General features: G+C 42.3%; 1 protein-coding gene across 1 annotated transcript in view; it reads left to right on the top strand.

The window, feature by feature from the left end:
* The window catches only part of hecw2a (HECT, C2 and WW domain containing E3 ubiquitin protein ligase 2a), a 109877-nt gene that overhangs the window by 33621 nt on the left and 50022 nt on the right, over nt 1-26234 (top strand). Inside the window, 9 exon segments of the mRNA XM_034186849.1 lie at nt 797-921; nt 5047-5232; nt 5439-5573; nt 9399-9501; nt 9583-9679; nt 9872-9955; nt 10526-10608; nt 12697-12817; nt 16868-16981. Coding sequence (XP_034042740.1) covers nt 797-921; nt 5047-5232; nt 5439-5573; nt 9399-9501; nt 9583-9679; nt 9872-9955; nt 10526-10608; nt 12697-12817; nt 16868-16981 — 1048 coding nt within the window.

Raw genomic sequence — 26234 nt, 5'->3', positions numbered from 1 at the left:
TAAGCCTGTCACCCATTACTTATTTTTGATATCCAATTGTCTATGATTTTAGCAAAATAAAAAAATTAATTGCACACTCAATGAGGGCTTGAAATTGGGTGTAACCTCTGGTAGATGTAGGGTTGTCGAACGCTGTGAGCAGTCAAGAAAGCTTTAAACATGTTAAGAAAATGTGTTTTGTCAGGATAAATCAAAAAGAATCAGATTTAACTGGTGCAGTTTGGGGGTCATCCTGTGTAAAAGTGGGTGAAATGGGACAATCTCATACAATATACAGTCATTTTGAGCTTCTGATTTTTGAATCAAGGTGAAAAATTAATAAGGATTGTAGGATCTTCCTCTGCAACATGAAATCTGCAAAAAAAAAAAAAACCCATAAAGATATTTTGGAATTTTTAACTGAAATTTTATCATTTTGGAAAAGTGTATTTAAAAATACACTAAAAGCAAGCAGTGTTTGTACACATGGAAAACAAAATTGTATAATGGGAATCACACGTTATCAGGTGCAATCGGTATAAACAGTTACAGTTGAATGCAAACATACTGTACATAAAATAGTAGTTCATAGTATGAGAACTGTGATTACATGCAAATTTTGGGTGCAGTTTTTACAAATTGGGCCTGATTTTGTCAATTTCATAACTCATTAATGGGAGGAGACCCTGACACAAAATATTTCATAGGTCACCTTGAAGCTGGGATATGTGTAATTGTGTTTGTTACACCACATGTTCAGGATTCCGCATCTGATTGGTTAAATTGGTTGTGTGTGTTGTGTGTTTGACTGTTGCAGAATACCGGCGGGAAAATGTGGTCGGTCATCCCACTGGTCGCTCACGTCTCTCCCTGCTGCTTCAGTCACCAAGCGCCAAGTTCCTGTGCAGCCCAGACTTCTTTACTGTGCTGCACTCCAACCCTGTCAGTGGGACGTGCACCCGTCTCCTTTCACCCTGCACCACCACCCACCACCCTACATTTTTCTCTGATGCCAAAGACTGTCACCCTCTTGTCAGTGTGTCCATTCAACTAAACACTGCTTCTTCAAGGAGAAAATATTTTTTACAGTTTCTGGCTCAAACCCTTTTTGATTTCAGAAATTGAGTACTTTCTGTGTTAGCGTGTACCCAACCTGAGAGAATTTTCTTTATTTGTTTGTTTGTTTGTTTAAATATCCTGATGATGTCATGTTATGCAGGACAACAAAAACATGGAACAACATATTCAAGACAAAGTTCCGTGAAAAAAGTTCTTCTTTATTAAAACAACAACAGTAATAGCAGTTCTTTGGTTGAAAACTTAATTTACTCAGATAAACCAATTTGCCAATTTCTGGAAAATTATATTATCAGTACCACGGTTTGGACCAAAACCCATGATCTCAGTCCAACATACAGAGCATTCGGAAAGTATTCAATCACTTCATGTTTTCCACATTTTGTTATGTTACAGCCTTATTTCAAAAAGGTGTAAATAATTTCCCTCAAAATTCTACACACAATACCCCATAATGGCAAGGTTTTTTGCAAAAAAACAACCAAAAAAAAACCCACTTTTTTTTTTTGCAAATTTACACACACACACACACACACACATATATATATATATATATATATATATATATATATATATATATGTATACACAGATATGTATATATATATATGTATATATATATATATATATATATATACATATATATGTATACACATATATATGTATATATATATATATATATATATATATATATATATATGTATACACATATATATGTATATATATATATATATATATATATATATATATATATATATATATATGTGTGTGTATGTATGTATGTATATACATATATATAAATTAAAATATATATATAATTATATATATATTTGCAAAAATATCAAAGAACCTTTTTTCACATTGTTATTATGGGGTATTGTGTGTAGAATTTTGAGGAAAAAACATATGAGTTTCATCCATTTTGGAATAAGGCTGTAACATAAAATGTAGAAGACGTGAAGTGATGTGAATACTTTCTGGATGTATGTTGAACTATTGTAAAGTGCATTAGCAAAGTGTGAAAACACCTTTCAGATAGTTTGGACTTTAGGACAAATTACAGGATGGAGGCAGGTTGTCGTCTCCCATTAAATAACAGAAGAAAAAGAGAGAGAGTCAATAATTTGATTATTTAGCTGATTAAAATCAGGTGGCTCTCTGCACCACTCTTCTTCTTGCTTCATAATGAACACGTTAGTGTCATGACAGCAGCAGTTTCACTCAGTAAAAAGATTTATTGTGAATGACAAACAGAAGCACTCAACCTCGTATTAGCAGGACACAATTTAATGCTTCAGTGAGGACAAAAACATTTTCAACTGTTTTTTTCCCATCACATTCTGAAACATCTCTGAAACACAGCCGTCACATGGTCTATGATGCGGTTTACTCGTGGTTACTGCAGGCAGCAGCGGGAAGCCACGATTCAGCACTACTGGTTGAAAATTTGATTAAATGTTTCTCTGAATTGTTGTACAATGATTCATCCGATGCTACTCAGTGGTTCACTTTCAGCATTTCTGAATTTATTAGAAAGCAGTCCCTTGGTGGGGGATATCAGCTGCACTCAGATCAGCTCTGGTTCCACTACAACACAGAACTACCTCGGGGACTGGATGACAACCACCCAGGCAGTCAATCAGTACATTTTCACGTCTGGAAAGTGGCCATGTGTCTACCACAGCCAGGTGGAACACAAGTGTGTTCTTGCTGCTGAGATCATCAACACTGAGGGCGTGGCCTCCTGACTCGTGCTTAGAAAAACACGCCACATGACCAAAATGTAGCAGCTGACGTTCCCTCAGGATGTTAATGGAATATTTCTCAACACTGCACCCAGTGAGTCCAAATGTCACCTATTCTTGAGAAATGCTGGTTTCTCAGAATGTACATGATGGAGAACCACGTCTGGCTTTTTCTGGGTCAGGCTCAAAACGTCTCACTCGCCCCTCGTGTCTTTTCACTGGGAACTAAACAAATATAATTGGTCCAATACTGAGTTAGAACGTAAAACTGTGAAGGGATAATGGCAATAGAACCCAGCAGGGCAAGCTGAAGTTCTTGTCACACGTGTCATTAGATGTTCCTGGTATCATGGAGATGATCCATATTGAGGTACACATGTACTTGCTTACTTCATTAAATGTAAAGAAACAATAATTATACAGGCAGCGACTTATCTTAGTCTAAGTTTGGATTGACTGTATTGCCGTCCTCAAGGTTCATACAAGTCATGTTGGTTACATGCAGCCAAATATGAGAGTCGGCTGAAACGTTCAACCTCAGCGGCTTATTTCAGTGACAAGCAAGATGTTGCAGTAAAACTAGTACGATAACGTAACACATGCGCACAGCGGGCAGTAGAAAATGCCAATGTACATGATGTACTGAATTCCTGACGGCGGAGGGTTGTGCACACGTGGCTGAAGGGACTCGTCGTGGTTGGATTTTTGCCTCATGACTGTCCTGACATCCAGACACCCTTCAGAGGGAAAAGTCTTGAAGCAGGGTTCATACAGCTCAAGGCAGGATGGGTTTAAGATGTTTTTTTGTCTGTGTCGTCCCGGTGATGGACTGGCATCCTGTCCGGGGTGGACCCTGCCTCTCGTCCATTGACTGTTGAGATAGACTCCAGCACCTCCGTGACTCTTAATTTGAATAAACAGGAATAAAAAATTAATGAATATCAGAAGAAAACATTAATAAAATCCTCCTTTCTATGCCTTGACTGATTTAAAACATTTTAAGACCAATTAAGGGCTTATTTTTAGATGAACAAAGACTTATTAAGAATCCACGTGAACCCTGTGCTGACCATTTTTATGCCCCACACTTGCGCCGCGAGGCGGGGCATATAGCATCCGGGTTGTCCTTCCATCCGTCCGTCCATCTGTCTGGCTGCAATTCATTCGCCGCAACATAGCTTGGCACCTATTGCTCACAAAAACTTAATATTTGGTGGGTACATGCCTTGGAGGAGTACTTCTCATGTGTTTGAAGGCCGGTGACCTTGACCTCCGTTTCAAGGTCACCAGTGATTGCATTTGTTTTGAAGGCTGGCAACCGTGGCCGACTTTTTATGGTCACTGTTTGTCACATCCTTTACATAAATATGCCAATCTCCAATTTTTTTCATTGTATATCCCAGTTTACATCAAACACATAAGGCTTCAACCAAATACCCACCCCATACAAATACATATTAGCAGCTGTGATGTCTCACAGAATGTTCGGAGCACATCAACACTGTCAACTCTGACCAATACGTGGACACTTTACAAGAGCTGCACACATGCACGAAGTGAGTTACTCCCAGAAAAGACGCAGTTCTTCAGCATGGCTGTGCTCGTCCAGGCACCGCGCATCGAAGCAGCTCAGATTTATGTCTTCCAGTCCGGATCGTGGACCCTCTGACTTTTTCCTTTTTTTCCTAAGTACAAAGAACACCTGCGGGGACACCGTTACACTAGTGATGCAGAGGACCAACAGCCAGTTTCTTCACCGATACTGAAACTTTCCCGTTTTGGGATTAAGTGTGTGAAAGAGGGAAGGTGACAGTGTGGAAATGTAACGGCTCTGCCTGACAGAGAATGTTCCAAGCTTTAAGCAGATATGTGATTCATGTGAGCATCTTGCTTGTTTGTGAAATAATAGCACAGGAGGCAAAATGTTTCAACCGACCCTCGAAGGAAGGAAGGAGACGGGTGAGGGAAGCCACCAAGACCATCATGACAACTCTGAATGTACACGGTACAACTTTCAGTGGTTGTAATTATAGTGACTGAATCTACAAAAGCTTTTTGACATTTTGCATCATAGGTAGAGTGGAACAGAGAAACCCTCTGCTAAAAAGAAAATGGATATTAGGACATCTTGGTTTGAGTTTTGCAGGTGTCATGTGAGAGACTGAAGCCTGACTTCCATTTTCAGTAAATGTTTCTGAAGTCCTTTTCTTCATCACTGATGACCTCAGCTTTTTGCTTTCCTTCCAGAGTGCCTATCGCCTGTTTACGAGCAACACCTGTCTGAAGCACATGATCAGTAAAGTGCGTCGAGATGCTCATTACTTCGAGCGCTACCAGCACAACCGCGACCTCGTCACCTTCCTCAACATGTTCTCCAATAAGCAGCTGGAGCTTCCACGGGGCTGGGAAATGAAGCTCGACCACACTGGGAAGGTGTGTACGTACAAATGGATCATATTTAGAAGTGAAATGTTAAAAACATTTTGATGAATACTGAAATATACATTGTCTGCCCTTTACTGACCTTAAACTGGAGGATGTAGAACCTCCAGCTCATCATAGTCATCATAATGTACCACACATATAAGCCATAGGATGCAGGCGGTGAACGTGTGTTTCTCCTCATGTTTTATCCTCAGCCTTTCTTTGTGGATCACAACTGTCGATCTACGACCTTCATTGACCCACGACTCCCTCTCCAGAGTTCTCGCTCCACTGGCTTGCTGGCCCACCGCCAGCATCTGAGCCGCCAACGCAGCCACAGTGCCGGGGAGGTGCGAGACAAACTGCCACTGCACCACACATCATCTGAAGTCAACTTCAGGCTCCGTCAGGCACCACAAGGTTTATTGCAGGCGGTTAGAAGGTGAAAATGCATTGTGACTTTACCAGCATCTCCTATGCTCCATAGAGCATTGACATCTGTGACTGAAATACAAGGGAGAGGTATGGCCATTCAGTCTTAAGATTTCTCTGGATACTGCTCTTAAATAAATCCATCATCTAATTAAATCCTCCGTCTTAGACATAGTTTGTACCACTTAATAATGTTAAGCAGACATATAAACTGGACCCAACATGCAGAGCAGACACTGAGCTTTTGGTAAAATGACAAAAAGTACAAAGTTCAGAGTGATCTGGTGTTGGTTCCAAGCGAGGTGAGCAAAATTGTCCTTGAAGGCCAGCAGGTCTGAAGGATTTGGCATGGGCAAAAGAGGTGGCGAGGCTGGGTGTGGCCGGTGGAGAAAGCATAAGAAACAGAGTTAAATCGGTCACAAAAAGTTCACACAAACACAGTGTTCAGAGAGCTCAGAACTAAGTGTACCACAGGAGGTCATTCAGTGAACTGGCAAGGAGTGGATAAATGAGCCGGTCTTATAAACCGCACTGGAGGAGATGATTGATTGCAGGTGTGAGTGGCAAGCAGGTCAGCTACGCCCAGCCTAAAGCCTGGTTCACACAACAGGATTTTAAAATTATCTTTAGGTTTGCAAAACCTGAGAGACCACACAGGTGAAGATAAAAAATCATAGCTCTAACAGGTTTGGTCGTACAGTGTGTGGTGTTCAGCCACGGTAAGGACAACAACACCACACACGAACAGATTTCACACACCAACATTCTCAGGTCAAACAGGAAATCTCGCAAAATCTCTCGAGATTAAACGTGACTTCAGAGTAAACAAATGGAGATACTTGTGGACTATTTAAAACAGAGGGAAAAAAATGATACAAAAAGAAAAAGAAAAGTGAATATCCCCGATTTGTGATCGGAGCGCTCCTGATGTCCTTCTGAGCAGATCATAGCGCTCTTAACACACCACACATGGCAGGAATATTTGATAAGATTATCTTTAGCGTCGTTACGATTGTCGGGGCATCCTTAAGATTGTCGGAAGGGGAAGATTGGGTCCGATACCGGCCTAATTATCCTGCCGTGTGAACCAGGCCTAAGACTCACAAGACAAACAGACATGCAGTGGAAGGGGAAGAACAGCAGAAGATAGAAACAGAAAAAAAGATCAAATCCAAACAAATCAGTCATGATTCTGTGCGTAATACAACAACAACAACAACAACAACACAAAAACAATGCAATAGTGCATGTTTATAAGGGGATCACAACAAACGTGAAACTGATTTCTCCTTCTGTCTTCTTCTATCTAGTTTGACAATTTCCCACTTGAACTGAAAGCTGAGTATCGTTTAGTAACATTCCTAAGTTCATGTTTTGAGAACAGATGGCGTACGGCTACTATGGAAAAGTCACTTTGTGTATCTCCTTCTTCTTATTCTCTAGTGCCATACATGGACGTATTCTTTCGTTCCCCTGCTTAAATCAGCACATGTCCAGGCCCGTCTTATGTTTGCCCATGACCACTTGGATGATCCAGGGGAGTCATGGGAGAAAGTTATGTGGTCAGATGAGACCAAAATAGAACTTTTTGGTCTTAATTCCACTCGCCATGTTTGGAGGAAGAAGAATGCTGAGTACCATCCCAAAAACACCGTCCTTACTGTGAAGCATGGGGGTGGAAGCATCATGCTTTGGGGGTGTTTTTCTGCACATGGGACAGGACGACTGCACTGTATTAAGGAGAGGATGACCGGTGCCATATATTGTGAGATTTTGGGGAACAACCTCCTTCCCTCAGTTAGAGGATTGAAGATGGGTCGTGGATGGGTGGATGGGTCTTCAAGCATGACAATGACCCGAAGCACACAGCCAGGATAACCAAGGAGTGGCTCCGTAAGAAGCATATCAAGGTTCTGGAGAGGCCTAGCCAGTCTCCAGACCTAAACCCAATAGAAAATCTTTGGAGGGAGCTCAAACTCCGTGTTTCTCAGCGACAGGCCAGTAACCTGGCTGATCTAGAGAAGATCTGTATGGAGGAGTGGACCAAAATCCCTGCTGCAGTGTGCAAACCTGGTGAAAAACTACAGGAAATGTTTGACCTCTGTAATTGCAAACAAAGGCTACTGTACCAAATATTAACATTGATTTTCACAGGTGTTCAAATACTTATTTGCAGCAATAACATACAAATAAATTATTAAAAAATCATACATAGTGATTTCAGGATTTTTTTTTTTAGATTATGTCTCTCACAGTGGACATGCACCTAAGATGAAAATTTCAGACCCCTCCATGATTTCTAAGTGGGAGAACTTGCAAAATGTGTTCAAATACTTATTTTCCTCACTGTATATATTACAAACAATTTTTGCTTCAGTTTGGGAGATGGACATCATTTTAACAAACTGTAAGAGAGGACTTGTCCCAGTCTGGAGAAGAGAGGGTGACTGTGTTGATTGGGTCCTGCACTGCTGTCTGTGCCAGGGATGGTGCTTCGAAGAATTATTCTAAATTAGATTGAGTTCCAGCAACTTGCTGTGCAGCAGCTGGAACACTCTGGTTTTTATGACTACGTGACTAATTAACTCGTCAAGTGTGAAGCCAAGTATTGAGTATCAGCAGTGCTTCTTTGCAGCCTATGTTTTATTTATTTATTTGCAAAAAATTAGATTCAGTTGATTGGACTGAATTCATGGGATCCCCAAGAGGTTGCTGGGTGTCATTGCCAGCCTCTGTGATTGCTGTACGGAGTGGAGGCAGAGATTGTTGCCCGTGACAACTGGTGTTCATCAGGAATACGCTGTCCAATGCTTGCGTGGACTCAGCGTTTGGTCGGGTTGTGGAAACCAGCAACTTTGGTGCTTTTGTTGGCAAGGAAAGGTTTCTGACTCTGACTTTGCCGATGATGCTGTCATCTTTGTGGAATAGATGGATACTCTGATTGTAGCACTCGAGAAGCTGTGTGAGGAATTGGAGTGTCTGGGATTCTCCCAGAACATGACAAAGCTCCAGGATTTTAATGGTGTCCTAAAACTTCTGTATGTGGTGAACTTATAGAGACATTCACTTATGTCTCTGGGTCCTCAGTCTTTGAAAAGGAGAGATGCCAGGGAAGAACTTATGTAGTCATGAGGTCACTGGACAGAGATGCTTGGAGATGCTGAGATCTTTACAGGAGACAGAAGATCCACATTTTTAGAGTCCTGGTGCTTCCTGTCTTACTGTACGATTCTGAGACCTGGATGCTAACCAGTGACTTGAGGTGATGGCTGGATGTCTTTGGTGCCGGATCTCTTTGGAGGATCCTTGGAGTGTCTTTGTATCACATTAGTGGTTACTAAGGGAGACTAAGATGAGGAGTATCACTTGTATAGTGATGGAGCGTCAGCATCTACATTTTGCCCACGTGGTCCAGTTCTCTGTTCATAATCCAGGACACAGGTGCCTGAGTGTTGAGGACCGCGGTGGTTGGAAAAGGCAAAGGGGACGCCCACATTTCACCTCGCTGCGGCAGACAGACAGTTATTTAGAGATGTGGGGATGGATGGTTTTCTGCTTAGATGGTTGCCATCCGGGGCCCAATGGATGTCACCCGTAGTTTCCTATATGAGGTGAAGCGAGCACCAGTTTATGACCCCAGGCCTGACCTGGCGTACTGACGGCAGTGACGGCTGACAGCTGCTGAGACGATTGGTTTCAGAACTAGGATGCGACCTGAACCATAGTGCTTCATTTTGTCACAGGTGGTGGATGACTCACGCCAAACCAACCTGCCCTTTATGCCCCGCCCCTCCAGCACCTTCAGCGGCTCCAGTCGAAGTCAGTACCATGATCTGGTTCCTGTTGGTGAGTCTGCCAGTCATAACAGCGCTCACAGGAGTGCATATGTGCTGATTCTGCTCTAATTCACCTACTTTGTTACTGCAGCTTACAATGACAAGATAGTGGCGTTTCTACGGCAACCTAACGTCTTTGAAGTCCTGCAGGAAAGGCAACCTGAGCTTGCCAGGAACCACTCGCTCAAGTACGTCTCTCTCTCTTTTTGTGTCACTCTCATTTTCTCTCTCCTGCTGTTTTCGTTTTGTGTCTCTGACTTTGCTCAGCTCCAGTTTCATCTCCATCATTGTCAGCGTCGTCATCATCAGTCACGCCGAGCGCGGTTAACCTTTGATCCTAATGGATTGGGTGGCTTTTCCCTCTGGCCGTGTGCTTTCAGGGAGAAGGTGCAGTTCATTCGCAGTGAGGGAGTCAATGGACTGGCTCGTCTCTCCAGTGATGCTGACCTGGTCATGCTGCTCAGGTGAGTCCTCCACGTGGACACACACACACACACACACACACACACACACACACACACACACACACACACACACACACACGTGTGTGTGTGTGTGCTTTGTCAGACAGATTGCTTCTCGTGTAATTAGGTAATTCACTTTACATTAATTATTCCAGGTAAAATGACAGATTACCTTGTTTTACCCTTTGACTTTAAATTGAATGAATGTCATAACTTTGATGCATCATGTTTCATCATGTACAGGATGCAGTTTGACCTCCAAAAGATATTTACAGTCATGTTCATCTGCTTGGTCCGAAAATAATTTTCGTTAAAGTAGCATCTGAGCCCAAATCCATGTATAGTCCAGCCTGTTTTTGCTCACCCCAGTCATTCATTCATTCATCCATCCATTCTTTTTCTACCGATTATCTGGGACCAGGTTGTGGTGGCAGCAGACCAAGCAACTCAACCCACAGTTCCCTATCCTCAGCCAAGTCCTGTAACTCTTTCCACAGGACACATTGGGATCCCATGGAAAGCGTTCTGAGATCTCTTATAAGACACGTGTGTCTTTGTGTTCCTCTGCAGTTTGTTTGAGGATGAGGTGATGTCGTACGTCCCGCCGTTACTCCACCCAGGTTACTGTCTTTCCTCTCCTCAGAGCTCACCTGGTAAATCTCTCGCCTTCAGCTTGCATCCCTGCAGCAGCTTTATTGGCATGTTGTACTTAAAGTAAGACGGCAGCAATCGGAAATTCATTTTCATGTTTTATGACAGGAAAGCACAAAATGCTGAGCAAAAAGCAAGGTCAGAGTAGGCAACACAACAAAACAGAAACAAGAACAAACGTAGGAAGCAAGGCTGGATGTATGAGGTAATAACGCGGGGGGGGGGTAAAGATGATTGGTGGCTATTCGGGGATCAGGTGATACGAAAAGCAGGAAAAGCAGTTGGTAAGATAGTGGAGCAGATAATGGAATATTTGCAGAAGAATCCGTCAAATCCGGTTACAAGCACCAAAGTTTGACTGTGTATACCTTTTGGTCCATATTTTAGAAAAATAACGTTAGCTATTTGAATTTTCAATAGGGGGCCAAGCAGGGGTCAATTGAAGAACTGCATAGGGGTAAAAAAAAAAAATGTTCCAATCATATTGAAAGTGATACCACATTATGTGTCTGATCACAAAGGTTCCAAAAAGGTATAGTTTGAACTATCTGTGACTGAATGTTCTGGAGTTATGGGTAAAAACAGCAAGCATGGCGACAAAGGTCACTTTCAGTTTGTACAGGGGTCAAAGTTAAAGTTGCTCCAATTATGGTAAAACATGATGCAAATTATTGATTGAGTTGGTAGGATTTAAAAAAGGAATAGTTTGCACCATGTGTCACGCTTAGTTATCATGTTACGGGGTAACATATGTCACATGTCATAGAATCCAATGGACGTTGACATTGTTTGACCTTTACTTTGGAGACCAAACATTTGACACAGTCAGAACTATTCCATTTGTTAATCCTATTAGTTCAACCAATAATTTGCACCACATTTTACCCAAACTACAATATGCATATATACAATAATATATATATATATATATATATTCTTTCATTGGCCTGGACAATGAAATTTCACTTAGAGCTGTAAGGTCTTTCAAATACCACAAAACTGACAAAATTTAGTTTCTACTGAAATCCAGACCTCATAATGTAGATTTATTTTTGAAACATGAAGGAAGAGAAGATATTTGCCTGGGGGAATACCACAACGAGTATTTTATTATTGACCTGACCCACTGGACTGACGGGCGTTCCCAGAGCGTGCACGCTAACATTCATAAGATGTCTTGTACATCACTTCAGGGGTGTCATCTGGTTACTAAAACAACATTTTCAGATTTATAAGTGTTTATTTTTTCTAACTTTTACAAAATATTTGAGAAATGTAGTATTAGATTGAAACCGAAATAAGCTGATTCCGAGCATTTTCAGCCATCTTGGTTTATGTTGTTTGGATGAGCAGCCAGCTGATGTCACCTTGCTTTTCTTTACACTGATTGGCTGTCGACATGGGCTTCCCAGCATCCCTCACGCAAGTCAAGGGAAGCCCCCACATGATCCATGACATTGGTATGACATCATAGACAGTATGGGTCGCTGCCAAATGAGTTCAGGGAAAATAATAATTGATATTTTCCAGACAGTGCAAATCTTGATCATATTGGCAATGTCATATTATCAATACCCCATTTAAAGGCTAATAAATAAAATTATAGTACAGGGGTGGCCAAGTTCGGGAAAGTGAAAGTCTCATTAAAAGTCTGCTAACGAGTCTTTCATTGGATTCATGTGTGTTGGAGCAGGGAGACAACTAAGCGTGTCAGGAAGGTGGCTCTCGAGGACCGAACTTGGCCACCCCGTTATAGTAGTTCCAAAGAAAATTATTTTTATGACTCAAATCATAAAATGCTCAGTGGCCATACACCTTTAACTGCCCTTCATATTGTAATTACTGATGATTGTAGGCTGTAATATATAAGAAAAATAATGCAATGCTAAAATACCCTCGGCCGTATGAGCATTGTGTTCTTTATCATTTGCAGTTGTTTAAGTAATTATTAAGATCTGAAACTTGCTACTGCACATTCTGATTTGTTAAGAACTAGCACAGGTTTGAGGTTAGGGTCATTATTGTCTTGTTTTCTGCTCTCTTGCTACGTCCTTCACTTTCACACTTTCTCAATCCGGTTTGTCTCTCAGGAACTCAGCGAGCTAATGCCCGCGCTCCTGCTCCTTATAAGCGAGATTTTGAGGCTAAACTGAGGAACTTCTATCGAAAGCTGGAGACCAAAGGTTATGGCCAGGGACCGGGGAAAGTCAAGTAAGTTTCACCCTTAAAATGGACTAAGAATGTGGAATGTTTATGTATGAACAATGGCCTTTTTTAAAGTGTTGATTTACTGTGTACAACCTTACTGAGGTAATTGTAGCCACTTCTTGAAATCTTCCATGTTTATTTTCAAACTTTTCCTCAGAAGAGTTGTCTACCGCACAGGATGTGGGGCGTGCTAGTTTCCCAAGAAAGAACCATGGTTTGTTTGGAATACCGTATTCACGCATTGGAGGGCCCTACCTGAAGAGGGGGTGGGCGAATGTATAAACACGGGCAACTAATACGTTCATCGGAACGCTCATTTCAGTAAAATATCTGATTCAATCACAAATAGAAAAATAAATCACAAATAACTCACCTGTTTATGTTCATTTTTGTTCTTTTCTCACTAAATTTTTTGTCAGCTGATGTCTGGTGAGTCAGTTGGAAAGTTTTGGTACATCCTCGAACTTCTGAGTGGACGTCAGACAGAGAACTTTCCTGATGGTTGTTTTGTCCTGTACTTGTTCGTAGCTCATCAGTAGATGTCCAGTCGATGTTAAGTTGCTTTCTCATGTTGGCAGAATAAAAACAATAAGAGCAGAATTCTGTCTTAACCTTCACAAATCTAGCCATTGTGCCAGAACACTTCCTGTTTTCTTGCACGAGTCTTTCAAAATAAGAGCACATTTCATTATGAATTTCAGTTCCACGACCAGCGCACACTGATGATGTTGTCACAGGTAAGACACGGAACAGACGAGAAAAACATTGTGAAAACTCATTTTTTGCTTTTTACGGTGTGTTTAGGTCACAAAATTTATTTATTTTCGGTGGGTGTTTAATAAATTTTAATAAAAAAATACTAATTTCAATTTTCTGTTAAAAAAAAAAAAAAGAACAACAACAACAACAACAAAAAAAAACAGAGGGAGGATGCTCAGCCAGGGGCAGTCCCGCATGCGAATACAGTAAATACGAGATGAGCAAGAAAGATAGCTGAACAGAGGAAAGGACTTGCCCTCCTTAAACTCTAAATCTAGATATAACTGAGCAGAAAAAGTGATCTCACTAAGCAGATGTGTGTGCAGTATAGGTAATGTAGTCACCATGCTTCTGCAGCAGTCAGAATGACACCATTTGTCCGGTGCACAGCTGATTTGTTGTGATCAAGTATTAGCCTTTTCAAACACAGATTAGTCGTGGCACTTGCACGTTGTAACAGTGGCACAGAGGCCATCACATAAGGAACACCATCTGGAGTGGGGCTTACTAACCTAAATTTAGCTCAAGTGAAATGACCACAAACGATGATAAATGCTGCCTGAGCTTAAATTCGACAGCACTGTGGCTCACCATATTAAAAATGCAGTGGTGCATTTGGCAGGCTGAGGTGGAGCCGGAGCTCCGCGGTGAAACAGCTGACGGTGGGTAAAGCTGCCGGGATTTGTGGTGTCGTGGCTGAACTGTTTCAGGCAGGTGGTGATGCTGTCCTGTTGGCGTTACAGTCTTTGTTTCAGTGTACTGAAGGAGATCATCCTGGCAGAATAGAAGAAAGGCCTCATTGTTCAGCTGTGGAACGGCTGATTGGTTTGGAGAAACTGCAGCAGTGTTAAACTGATGTCCAAGCTGGGCAAGGGTCACTCCGAAAAGGATCCAGCACCAGCTGCTTGGTCCTCAGTCAGCAGAGCAAATCTCAACCCACTGTATCTTACAGAGTATATAACATGGTTGCTGTTGTTCCTCCTCCCCCTTTTACTAGTTTGGAGGCTCCTGTGGCTTATACTCCGGTGTGATTTATATACCAAAAAAAAAATTAAAAAAAAATCAGACATTCATCATTAATAATAATTCTAATGGCTATTCATGTAGGATTTTCCCAGGAATCTATCCATCTATTTTCTATACCCACTTACTCCAATTAACCCCTTAACGCCTGAATTTATATAGCTGTATATAAAAAAATGTTTTGTGTGTGTTTTTGCCTTTAAGTAGATGGTAAATAATGTTGAGATTATTAATTTCACTTTTGCACAAAAAATAAATAGTAATTTTGGTATTTTGGTAATAATTTATGTTATAATGTTATTATAATAATAATGGTATGTTGCAAATTTGCAACAACAGGCATACTGATCAATTTGGTATGTTGCATACTTGAGTCAAATATTGTAGCATATATGCGACAATAGGCGTTAAGGGGTTAAGGGTCACAAAGGGGCTGGAACCTAACGCAACAGTCGTTGGGCATGAGGCAGGGTAGACCCTGGACAGGACGCCAGTCCATCACAGGGTCACATATAGACACAGGGACTAAAGTCCTCCATCACTACAACGGGGTTCTGTCAGTTGGGCTGCCGAAAGGCGGGTTTCACACTGATGCAATCCTGATGAAAAATCAAAGCTGGACCCAAGATATAAAATTTACCATGTTCAAAACGTAAAAAATAAATACATTTTTAGAGTAACGTCTCTGTGTTTGTGTTGTTTTTTGAGTCCCTGTCTGTTCGTCTGTGTTCTGTCTGCACTGTGTGTGTGGGGGGGGGGGGGGTTTGAATGTCAGAGTGCTGTGACGGCCCACACAGCAAGCAAAGAGCAGAGTATGACAGACACATTTATAAACTTTTCTTTCTGAGTCTGCTCTGAGTGTCTCTGTGAGTGTCCTCGCTGTGGTTAAACTAAAAACACAACTGCAGACTTGTGAAGCATTAACAACAAACCCTAACACTTTTTTCTTCAAACTATACCTACAATCTCTCTCTGAGGATGACATAACGTAAAATGTGCTGGTAAAACCTTATTACCTCTCAATCATGTCGCGCTTTCCACACAAATACACAAATTATTGATTGTTCCTGCTCAGAGACTGCAAACCAGGTGCGCATCCAGATGGAAAGAAGGTGGAACGTGCCCTCCACAACACCCCTTGATTAAAGGTCCACTTTTGAAGACATTTTTCATGCTACTACAGCTTACAATAACAAAACTAATTTTAATAACTAAAATGTATAAATCATTGTTAATCTGGGCCTAAATTTTATTATAGTTCTGGAATAAGTTTACTTGATGAGCCATATAAAAATATGTTTAGTTAATTTAACTTTTCTCCAAACTAAAGTCGGATGTGAAACAATATCTTTTTTTTTAATGTAATGTCTAAGCTCGGCATCACTGGGTCTGTTTGGAGTTTAAAATCGGCTTTAAAATCAGGTCAGTTAGGATGAGGGAAGCCAAAAATATGAAAATGATTATGGTTCTTGTGGTTTGTAACCTGATCAAACAAACTTGTAAGCTGTGATATCAGTTTTGGTTAAAGGCAAAGAAAAGTTGAAAATGTGCAAAAGAAAATAAAAATACAACACACATTAAGCACTCACTCATTATCCAGCATCGGGTCGCTGGGACACACTTTAAGAAGCACAACTGAATTCGGGAGGATCGTGGTGAGGAAAATAGTCATCAAAAACCCTCTAGAATGCATCTCTGGACAATTAAAAACCCCTGCAGACAAAGGTCCACTTCCAACAAAAAAGAACCCCCATTTCAGCTCCTGGCTACAGGCCTCAGATTTTCATTGTTATTGAATGATGTTAAAAACTCTAGAAAAGCTGCCCCCTTAAAATGTGTTTATCCTGAAGTATTTAAATAATGTGCAGGTTGAAGTCCTTCTATAATATGATGCTGCTTTAGAAAAGAGCAGCAACAGTTAGTGAGTGAAATAGAATCTGTTCAGCAGGAGAACAATTTGCTGTTTTCTTAACTGTCTCCACCTTGTTTTACCTTAAACTCTGGGACATGATCACAAAAGGATTTCTATAAAAAGGAAGATGGTGAACAGATTATGATTTGACCATGAAAACAATTTTCATTTGATGAACTCATCCCATCTGCACAAAGTGATGTTAATCAGTGAAATCACCTGCTGGAGTCAGTGTCTGCAAAGAAAACCTTTTTGTTTGTGTGTTGTTGTTCCTCAGAGCATTGCCTTTTGATGGAAGCTGAAATATTTCCCGTTACTGTTGACTGTGGTCCGTTAAACTTTCATGTTTGTGCCCGCAGGTTGATCATACGTAGGGACCATCTTCTGGAGGACGCCTTTAACCAGATCATGTGTTACTCCCGTAAAGACTTACAGAGGAGTAAACTCTATGTCAGCTTTGTAGGGGAGGACGGGTAAGAGTGGCACATCCACGTGTAGTCATTATTGTGCACGTGTTGAATGCATGTAACTGTAGTGATGATTGCAGTGACTCTGCTGAGCAAACATGATTATCTCCAGCTTCACAAATTTAGATACATATTGCCAAACCTAAGACCGAATCAACTTTTATTTAAAATAACTAAAAGTTAAAAAATTACTACTACTAATAATAATAATTTAAACAAATCATGAAATAGACAGATACAAAATCATCATTTTCTTGGCAGATATATTAAAACATTAAATATTCCGTGAGATAATCATGTCCAGTATAGATTGATACTGAATAAACAGTAAGACATAGAGACAGCCACATATTTCATCCAACAGCTGGGCATGCTTCATTTCAGAGCTCAGCCGCTCTGTGGATGGACTGTCTTCATCTGAAGTGATCAAATGGATTAATGTGATTATTAACCATCAGATAAAGTAAAACCTCTTAAATCATTCTAAAATCAGTTTTAAATAGAAACGAAGCCATTTTAAGCATTTTAAGCCATTTTAGCTGCCACGTTGCTGACGTTGTTGCGGAATCAGAAAAGGCGCCCCCCTGTGGCAGAGTCATTAATAACACCCGCCTGCAAACCCGCTGTTAAGGAGATAAGAAGGTAAAAGAAATCTCCAAAGTCCTGCTCTCAGATAACAGAACTGCCAGACGAACTGATGATGTGTCTGCAGACATCGAAAATGTTGTTTTGGAAAAGATCCACATCTGTAGGAACTTTGCTTTGCAGCATGACGAGTCCACAGTTATTAGTGTACGCGCTCAACTCTTGGCCAATGTGCGTTTTGTGGATGGAGATGCCATTAGAGAAAACTTCTTATTGTACAGGACACTGTCACAACAAAAGAACGGGAGAGGAAATTTGTCAGGTCACATCGGAATATCTTGACCAAGGAGGACTCACCAAAGGCTTTGATAGCAGGGTGAAGGAAAGGAACCCAGATTTTTGCCCCGTGAGGCTCTCGTTTGCAGGACTTTCCCAGCAGACCTTGTTGCTGTGTTGGATGCACATGGTAAACTTTGTAAAGACACGGCCTGTGAAAAGTCACCTATTTGCATCATTGTGTGAGGAAATGGGAGCAGATCATACAACCTTACTGCTCCATACAGAGGTCCGATGGTATGAGCTGCAGGAGGAACTTAGTGTTTCTAACAAATGAGAGGACTGATGACAAATCCGTCTGCAGGTGATGAGCGGTGTGTGAAGCTGGCAGATACATTTCATCATCTGAATGATCTGAACAAAAACCTGCTGACAAGCACAGATAAAATAAATGGATTCTGTTTGAAGGTGAAGCTCTGGCAACAGCATGTGGAGCGTGCCGACCTCGACGTGTTCCCACTCACCAAGACGTCAGCACTGCTGCTCTGTGGGAGACAGCAGGTGAACATCTGAAAACTCTGGAGGAGAAGCTTTCATCTTTTTTTTTCCCTTCAGTCCTCACTGAATGCCTTGACTGGGTTCGAGACTCACACAGCTCAGCATCGGTGGCTGAGAAGGATGTGACTTTACAGGAGCAAGAGGAACTAACTGAACTGAGACCACATGGTTGTTTAAAGCTAAGATTTTGGTTGACTGTTGCTAAGGAGTTCCACATTCTGTCAAACAAAACTATTTCAACATTACTCCCATTTTCCACGACATATCTGTGTGAGCTGAGCTTTTCAACCCGCCTGCTATAAAAAGTAAGAACAGAGACTGAGAGCTGTTGATGAAGAGCTTGGCGTGTGTCTGTCTTCAGTTCCTCACAGGATGTCAGCTTGGAGTTCATCTAAACAGGTCCAGGTGTCACACTGAGTGAATATGTCAGGTTCTGCCCGGCCCGGGGCTCCTGTCTCGGTTTATCTCAGAGATCTCAAACTGATTCCAGAAAGGTCCAAGAGAGTGCAGGTTTTGTTTGCAACCACCCACTGATTCCAGCAGGTGATTTCACTGATTAACATCACATTGATCAGGTGGAATCAGTTGATCAGTGAAATCACCTGCTGGAATCAGCGGGTGGTTGCAAACAAAACCTGCACCCTCTTGGCCCTTTCTGGGATGAGTTTGAGACCTCGTGTTTAAACCCCCTGTTCATGTCCAGGCTTCCTTGGATGATTCTTCTGTTTTATTTTTCATATGATTATACTTTTGTCATTTTAGTCTCAGGTTGTTTCTGTTTATTTCTTTTCTCTGTTTAATGCTTTTGTCACTGGTTTCATTCTCTATTTATCATTTGTTTTTTGTGTGGTCATTCGTTGCGTTATCTGTATTCTGAGGTCTCTGGTTTTGTTTTCTGTTCATCATTTAGTTCCAGTTTAGTCAATAGTTTGTGTTGCCATTTTATTATTGTTTATTGTATTTACTTTTATACTTTAGCCATTGTCAGTTCTGTTCCAGTTTTGGTATTAGTCCTTATTTTTCTTGTCATTCTCTGCTGAGGTCACATTATTTCCTTGGTTGCCCCTTTGTTTTGTTCACATTAATTATTGTTGGTCTTTGGGCACGTCATGTTTTTCACCGTTGGTTTTTTCTGTCACTTATTTCTTTTGCTTTGTTTTTTGTGTCACTTCAGACTTTTTGTGTGTTTCCCAGTCCCACCCCTTCCAGAACCTTCCTCACACCTGTTTCTCATTCACACCCTGATTACCCAGCCCATTATTTAAGCCCTCACAGTTCCACAGTTCCTTGCCAGTTTGTTGAATTGTTTCACATCCCAGCCTCATGTCTTAGTTCTGTTTGCTTCGTGGTATTTTGACCTTGCTTATGTTTTCTGATCTCCACCTCGCCATACCCCTGAACGTTGCTCGTTTTTTGACTCAGCCTCTGCCTTTTGTACTCTTTGCTGTGTGTTTGAACTCTGCTCATTTTTTTGGACCTCGCCTCAGCCTGGTACCTGCCTGACACCTCTGCCACGCTGACTGTATTCCTGTGTACTGAACCTTTTGCAAGTATCCCAGATGAAGCCTTTTATTTACTCCAAACCTACATGTCTGTGAGTCTGCATTTGCTTCCATCTACCCTCTGAACCAAGCCTCCTCGAACCATGGAGTATAAATATATTACAGGACAATATTGTCATGTTTAGGCTAAAAAGTGTCATTTTAGACTGTTTTTGGTGGGAGGTGTGCCATTAGATTTTTTTTTTTTTTTTTTTTTTTTTATGTAAAAATGTGGCGTGTGTCGCGGCTCGTCTTTTTGGTCTTCTCAGGATGTCGTCTTTTAGATAACACAAACTAATTGCAAGTGATATGCTAGAAAGAGGACACAACACTTTAGAATAATTCAGCCTTAAGCAAGATAAAATGCACAGAGTTTTTAAGTTTATTTAAGCCTTCGACACAAATCTTAGACAAACTGAGTCCTCTAGAGAGACTGAATATGACAACCGCGCTCGTCTATTTATTGGAGACCCGCGGGCATCGCTCCTCCTTCGACTTTTTTATTTATTTCATTCCCAAGACATGGTTTTCTATTGGAAGCGTCCTCTAGTGAACCCTAAGCAGGTGTTAGGCCATTATTTCAATGTGACAAACGCTCCCATTAAAACATGAAGGATTTACAACTGATTTTTTTAAAAGACCTTCAGCCACAGGTGCAGCTGGCCTGAGGCCCCCTCCGCACGTGGCCTCAGCCACACGTGCAGCTGGCCTGAGGCCCCCGCACGTGGCCTGCGGGAAAGCACCTAAAAGGCCTTGGAAAGCCCCTGACAGACTAAATGACTAATAGAGCCCTTTTTTTTGGGTTGAACACCTGCTAGTTCAACCAGAGGACATACAGTTCGGATCAGGACACTTGATAGTTCATCACAGTTCAAATATGGACCTAAAAATTCTTCTACAGTCCCTCCTCTGGGACTCGAAAGAGTCCCATTACATCAACTATACTCTTGGGTTGTTTACTGACAAGACATCCTCATTTGTGCATTGCAATAAAAAAGAAAAACACATCACTCGAGTTACTGATAACTCTGGTGCGGATATGAATATCAGTGATACTTCACACGGTAAATATATTGCAGTGCAGGTGAACCTACATACTAAGGCACAAGGTGAGCAATTAGCTGGATTATATCAACACAAGGTGACATTCAAACATTGAGTTTTGGTGTAATTCAAGGCACTTAAAATGGCCACATAAAACAAGTTACATCAACCTCTTAATCATGGCAAAGTAAAGGCTTCACATTGACATCAGTGCAACCAATCATCTTCTGGCATCTATTGACTCACTCAACCAGAGGCTCCAACCCATTATACTTGGTTCTACATATTATTTTGTTAAAGCGTCACACATTTATTATTTAAATGCATCAAATAACCCCTACGTTACCACTATTTAGTCAACCAATCAAGAAACTATTCTAAGGTTAGCGCAGCTATGTCTAGTTAAATGATAAACACAATAAATGGTTTCCCTTCATGTCCGTCCTTAAGTCATTTGCCTTAGTTAATCATATAATGGTTTTCATTATAGGCCATTTCTCAACATTCTCCACTTTGTTTTTCTTCTTTTTCAGCTTGTTTTCTAATGCCCGTTTGGCCAGACACCAAATTTAGGCAATGCATGTCTCTTGAGGCATGCTATAATTTAAGAAAAAAGGGGTCCCTATGGTGCATCTTTACTACTAAATCTACAAACACGCCGTGTAAGGGTCCCCTTTTTATAACTTTGCAATGTGATATCTATGTGTATGCATTTAGCTTTATCTGTGTTACGCAGATGATGGTAAGGACAGACATTTACCCAACTTTCGTTACTAACATATATCCTTCTTTGTTTTTAGTTACACTCAGATTTCTGAAACCAATCCGCAATTCAAACTCAAGAACCAAGATCATAGTCCGTGTTCAGTGCCATTACGTCAGTCCGCGCTCCTCAGCATTTACTCAGCATCTGAAGTTTTGGGAGAAGTTGGGGAACATGGGGAGGTTGGCCTTTCAGGGGTAGTGGGGGAAGGATCAGGAATTCTGGCTTTCAGACAGTCGTGCAGTTCTCTGATGGATCTTTCCAGCTCCTTGTGCTGCTTGGCCAGGTTGTACAGGGCCCCCAGAGAATTCTTGCCCACATTCAGGGTGGTGGTGGCCAGCCCTAGCTGTTCCCTTTCCATATGCTCCATCATGCAGGCTAGCATGTCCATACTAGACTGAAGACCACACAGTTGAGTATGGAGGCCCTCCTGAGCACAAGAGATGTTGGCATTGTCACGGTGTATCCTGAACAGGTATGCAGCTGTCTGACTTAGTTGTGGCATGATTTCCTCAAATAGCTCATGGGGAATGTGATTTGTGAGGGGCAGGAGCTGCTCCAAGGTTTTTGGAACAGACTCTTGTGGAAGACGAAGCTCTCGAACCAAGATTGCCATGTCCTGTGGGGTGACCATGACCAGATTAAGGTTGTGCAGTCCAGGGGACAGGAAGTACAAGGGGGAAGGCATTTCGTGTGTGGGGGGAGTATTGTTGATGTCGCACAGGCAAGTGGGTGGGACACTCTGGGCATTTAGCAGCCTGTACAAAGCTCCCCTCTGTCCTGGTGGGTGAGTTCGGCTAAGGTCTACCCCTGCTGATCCTCCTCCAGAGGTACTGGGCTGATCAGAATATCTCTCCTGCCTTGGGGGTGGAAAGCTGGGGACAGGTCCTAGCAGTGAATTGGGTCTAGGATGCACTCGGGCGGTTGCTGCATATGGCCGACCTTGGCTGCCTCCCCTGGAGGGTATCGTTGCCCCTGGCACATGTGACTGTCTCCATGGCATCTGCGGAAGGGGTGTGTTCCTGAGTCCAAAGGGTCCTTCAGGTGATGGTGGAGTCCTCGGGCCGACTCTTGCTGCAGGCAGATTCTGTGAAGCCGTCATCGCCAGGTGCTGGAACGATGAAGATCCTTCTGTTGCCAACTGGTTTAGCTGCTGGATGGAAGGCGGCTGTGGCGACCAATCATGTCTCGACCATCCCTCCTGCATATCCTCTTCTCCAAACAGTTCTGAGAGTCCAATCAGACTTGATAGAGGCAGATCAGGCATAGGTCCCTGATCAGGGGAGTCTGGTCTCTCAGCCATACTCCTGTGTCCTAGTAATATACATATACGTTCATTATTACAGCTCCATGTCATTCTTTCAGATATTGTCTATCCTATCCCTCATTTTTGTGGGTGCATGTGTGTGAATGTAAATGTGCGTGCATGTCTTCTTCCTCGTCTACAATATCACCAAGCACGGTCCATCCCAGTCCTCCCTATCTGGGGTGTACGCCACAATATTAGGGAGCTGGGGGCTGTCGGGGAGGATAATTGGTATTTCATCCATTTCCATATATTCTGGTTCTCTGTCTGTTTCGTTTGTGCTTTCTTCTAGGGCTCGGATGGCTAGCAGTGGGAGCTGTCCTACTGTGGATGAAATCAATTTATTGACCAGAAATTTTATCAAGGGAATACCACAACATATTACCAGCAAGACCGCCACCCCTGTTAGTGCCAAGATTACACCTATCTGGTACAACCAGTCTTTCCATGATATCCACCCTCTCCTTAGAGTCCCAAACAGTGAAAACAGTGGGCCAATTTTCATTCCATTCCCTACAATGTATCCAGAATCGTCAGTTTAATTTCTCCCTCCTATGGAGTTACTTAACAGTTCCTGTTGCATCTCCTCAAGTGTGATTAAGAGCTCTGTCAAATTTCCGTCTTCCCCTGTACGCATGGGAATAGCTGTGCAACATTCGGTGGCTTTGATCATAATACAAACTCCTTGTTCATCAGCCATCATCATCTCAATAGCTAATCTATTTTGCATTGTCATTAGCGAGGTGGCGTGCAGTTGTTCGGTTAAGGCTCCTACAGCTGCCAATGTCCAGTTCAGGTATCTTTGCTGATTATACCACAAGTAATTAATCCACTGCACCTCCTGGAACCTAGAACGGATTTTTGGAGTAACCCCGAACAGAGCCAATGCCCATCCCCATTTATCCGCATCTTCATCTGCTTTAACTCTGCTACTGTCTATGGCTTCTAACTGTCGGGGTATCCCTTCTGGTATCCCGTTTCTTACTGTGATGTTGTAGTCTGTTTTAAACGTCATTATTCCTCTTTTCTTACGAAGTTTCTGTGGCATGGGTTGTATTGAATTTGGCATTTCAATTACTGTTATAGCTCCTGTGAGGCCCTTCCAATTAGGGGACAGCGATGACAGGAGTTTCCTTCTTTGTCCGCATATCCAAAAGATGTCAGCTAAGGGTACCGTTCCCTTAGCTAAATTTGGAGTAGATACCCATGAAGCATGGGTGAGATTCAGTCCAATTACCAACCCCCCTGTGGCCGGTACTATTTGTTCACACTGTATGCCTGCTGCTGGCAGGGTGTGACAGACGGTAATGTTCCATGCTGTTTTGGCCGGTTTGTATTCTTGCTGCTTTTGCATACACTGTATGTGGTGTTTTGGCTGGGTCGTCCCTACCTGCCAATCGCTTATGTATTGTGCTACTAAGCCTTTAGCTATACAGAATGGGTGTATCATCCCTTTCTCTATTTTAATCATAGGTGGAACGGTTCCTTCTGTACTTAGGGGCACTGGACAAAGTTTACTGTCGGCAGCATATTTTTCATCACCTACTGCCATTTTCATAACACATTGTGTATAGCATTCTGCTTGGTCTGAGTTATGTTGGGGACTCCTATAACAGTTGTTGATATCAGGTAGGGGTTTAGCCTGAGGTATCACACCTTTCCGGTGACAGGCTATGCAAGGCTTTTCACTGATCTGCCTAGCCGAAAATTTCAACCATTGGTAAAATAAATTGGTCTTCAACCCTTGTGTGCGGGCTAGGTCTGTACTGGGATCCCATCTCCCTAAGTGACTGCTTGTTTCTAGGCTTCTAATTGTCCTCTTTTTCCTTGGTTTGATTTTTACCCATTTTGTGGCTTCATGTACTGTAACAGTTACGTCTTGCTTGGTTTCCCTGCATCCTCTTTTATCACAAATTACCTCTATGTTGAGTGTTCCCTCCTCTTCACATTTGATGCTAATGGCTTCGCCTAATATGTAATCCCCCAGCTTTCCCTGTATTCCTATGTTCTTGTAGGCTTTTGATTTAATGTATACCAAATTGTATGTTTTTCCTGTGTTTAGAATGCCTTGTTTAGCTGCTATTGCGGCCATGGCCACGGCACAGTCCGTTGTATGTTTTGGATGTCTATTTTCTCCCATACTGACCACCAGTAGTATTGTCAATCCCTTGAATAATTCCTTAATCATTGCTCTGATGACTGTTGAGATGTGCTACTAGATGTGCTACTAAGTGAGCCGTCACTAGATGAGCTGTCACTAGGGATGTGTGGTGTATCTGTGCTTTGTCTGGGTTGTACTTCCTGCGGTTCTTCTGTCGGTAAATCTACTGAGTTGCTGTCCGAGTCTGATGTCTCCTGTGGCCTGTCTATCTGTCGGTCTGTATTTCTGTCTGTCTGTTGGCCTACGTCTCCAGTTGTCTCTGAGTCTGCATCTGAGTCTGTCGCTGCTCTATCTGGCAGGGATCCACTACTCTCTGAAGCTGTGCGTTGTCTTTGTTCAATCAGTCTCTGTGAGCGCCTTGGCCGGTGTTCGCCTGGCTGCAGGGAGGCGTGGCCTTCCCTCGGTGCTTCTTCTGGCTGCAGGGAGGCGTGGCCGTCCCTCGGTGCTGCTGTAGGGTCTCTGGCTTCTCCTGCTTCCCCCCTTGGCCCGGCGGCTCTGCCAAGACGAGCTTGCCGAGGCCGCAGGGGCGCTGGGCCACCAACCCTACAGCAGTGGTTTAAATGAAACCAAGTGTCCTTACCGTCTACTTTGACTGCTGTACGTGAGGCAAGAATAACTTTAAAAGGACCTTCTCGGCGGGGCCTGTCCCACTTCTTTTTGAACACCTTGACGTAAACCAGATCACCAGGCTGGATGCTCTGATTTTCGAGTGGAATCTCTGCTTCTCTGTCTTCTGTAGCACCTTTGACCTGCAAAAAGATAGTTTTGTGTATTTGGGTTAACTGTCTCAGATAATTATGCCATTCGTCTTGTAGCTGCTCCAGCGATGGTCCTTCGTAGGGTCCTCTCAGGTATGGAATAGGCATCGGCCGACCTGTAAGAGCTTCAAATGGTGTCAAATGGGTTAGTCGGTTAGTTTGTGAGCGCATTGACAATAAAGCAAGCGGCAACGCATCTAGCCAGGTTAGTTTGCCATTGCTGTCTGCTATGATTTTTGCTAGTTTGTTCTTTAAAATGCCATTAGC

Source organism: Thalassophryne amazonica, chromosome 14, assembly GCF_902500255.1.
Source record: "Thalassophryne amazonica chromosome 14, fThaAma1.1, whole genome shotgun sequence".
Classification (NCBI taxonomy): Eukaryota; Metazoa; Chordata; class Actinopteri; order Batrachoidiformes; family Batrachoididae; genus Thalassophryne; species Thalassophryne amazonica.
Note: the sequence above shows the minus strand (reverse complement) of the source record. Positions and strands in the feature narration are given on the sequence as shown.